This window comes from Xenia sp. Carnegie-2017, unplaced genomic scaffold (assembly GCF_021976095.1).
Source record: "Xenia sp. Carnegie-2017 unplaced genomic scaffold, XeniaSp_v1 HiC_scaffold_3, whole genome shotgun sequence".
Taxonomy (NCBI): domain Eukaryota; kingdom Metazoa; phylum Cnidaria; class Anthozoa; order Malacalcyonacea; family Xeniidae; genus Xenia; species Xenia sp. Carnegie-2017.
Window position 1 is genome coordinate 7,225,441 of NW_025813493.1, and position 1,880 is coordinate 7,227,320.

Consider the following 1,880-nt stretch of genomic DNA (forward strand, 5'->3'; position numbering starts at 1 on the left):
TACAGACAAGAGCTTGGAAACGAGTTATGAAAAGAAATAATCTACTCATCTTGTGTTAATCTTAAAGCTTTACATACGACAATTTTTTGCATACAATATTTTGTTCTAACATGTTGAACTTTTGACATTGGTCGCTGTTTCCTTGAGTGTTAAATTTGGTTGTTTGCCATTACATCCCACAAGCCCTCTGCTCACCAAAACTGTCTGATAGTGGACTAGATTAATTATCACTGATTTTGAAGTGCTTATGAGCGCATTTTGGATTTTTATTTATTCTGTAAGATCTCAAAAAGTTATTTAACAAGTTATTTTTTAGCAAGCTTTATTATTTCATCGGAAATTTCTAGTCCTTCTGACGTTGCAAGATCATCATAGACGTTCGTCATTGTTTTATTTTTCGCTTGTTTAGTTAGAATCTTATTAGTAATGTTATCCTTGTCTCCTACCAAGCAAACCAAACGTCCATACTCTTTCAGTTTTTCTACCATACAATACGAAACAGCACTCTCTATATCAACATAGTATAAACTATGAATGAAGTGAATCAGATCAAACTTTACATTTTTCTTCGACACGCTGTTCCGATATTCACTGAACATTTGAGGTATGATTTCATAGCTGGCAGGCGAGTTTTCATTCATTGCAGAGACGTTGGCTTCATATTCAGCACAAGAAAATTTATTTGCCTCAAGTGCACGGTTTAAAATGCTGATGTTTTCCCAGTTACCATTACTGCACAGTTCTTTAGCAACAATGTTTGTAATTTCGATATCAATTTCTCCTGTGCCACTACCAACACTAAGAATGTTGAAACTTGAGTGTTCTTTGTGAATATTCCATGATGGCATTGATATTTTCACGTGCGAAGGTAGATGTTTCTTCATTTCTTCAATGTTGTAACATTTCTGGAATGTTGCTGACATTTTTCTTTGAAGATTTCGAAGCTTTTCACAAAATGCAAGCCCAACATATTGTCTTTAAAGGGATGATTAGATGAAGAAATAGTTTCTCTAATTCTTCTTTATCACCAACGGGGGGGTTATTCATTTATTCAGTTGTCCTCGTCTGGTTTCTTTCAAAAGCCTATCACATAAAGATTTAAGTAATTCGATTTCAAATGGATGTTGTACAGCCCTATTTACGGCATAATTATGCATTTTATGCATGAATTTACAGCCTGTATTCAGCCCTATGTTTACGGTGTTGCTGTGTTGGAATCACATCTGAATTTATAATAAACATTTTAATTTGGACCTGCCGTTAGTTTATATTCATATTTGACGTACGTTCTAAACTTTGAATTTCATTCATATCACACCAATCAAACAGCGTCCTGGACATTTATCATTCATATAATGTTCTGGACGTTTTTGTTTACAACTACGATGCTCCAAATCTCCTAGATATTTGTTCTCACCAAACGAGACAAACACCATACCGCACACAAACCAAGGTAGAAGCTTACACATATTGCACTAAAACTATGGTAGAATCATAAACCATACTGCGCAAAATCTATGGTAAAATCATGCACCATACTGCACTAAAATCCACAATGGAATCATACACCATACTGGGCACAAACCATTGTAGAATCATACACCATACTGGGCACAAACCATGGTAGAATCATACACCATACTGGGCACAAACCATGGTAGAATCATACACCATACTGGGCACAAACCATGGTAGAATCATACACCATACTGCGCAAAATCTATGGCAAAATCATGCACCATACTGCACTAAAAACAACAATGGAATCATACACCATACTGGGCACAAACCATGGTAGAATCATACACCATATTGCACTAAAACTATGGTAGAATCATACACCATACTACACCAAAAACCACAATAGAATCATACACCTG

At 35.5% G+C, this 1,880-nt stretch overlaps 1 protein-coding gene across 1 annotated transcript; it reads right to left on the reverse strand.

Annotated features, from left to right (window-relative positions):
- Window positions 1-305: 305 nt before the first annotated feature.
- LOC124454154 (carnosine N-methyltransferase 2-like) lies at window positions 306-923 on the reverse strand. The gene has a single exon (XM_047004963.1). The coding sequence runs from the start codon at window positions 921-923 to the stop codon at window positions 306-308; it is 618 nt and encodes a 205-aa protein (XP_046860919.1).
- Window positions 924-1,880: the final 957 nt, after the last annotated feature.

Coding starts and splice junctions, on each gene's coding strand:
- LOC124454154 (XM_047004963.1), bottom strand. CDS start 923: ATGTCAGCAACATTCCAGAAATGTTACAACATTGAAGAAATGAAGAAA.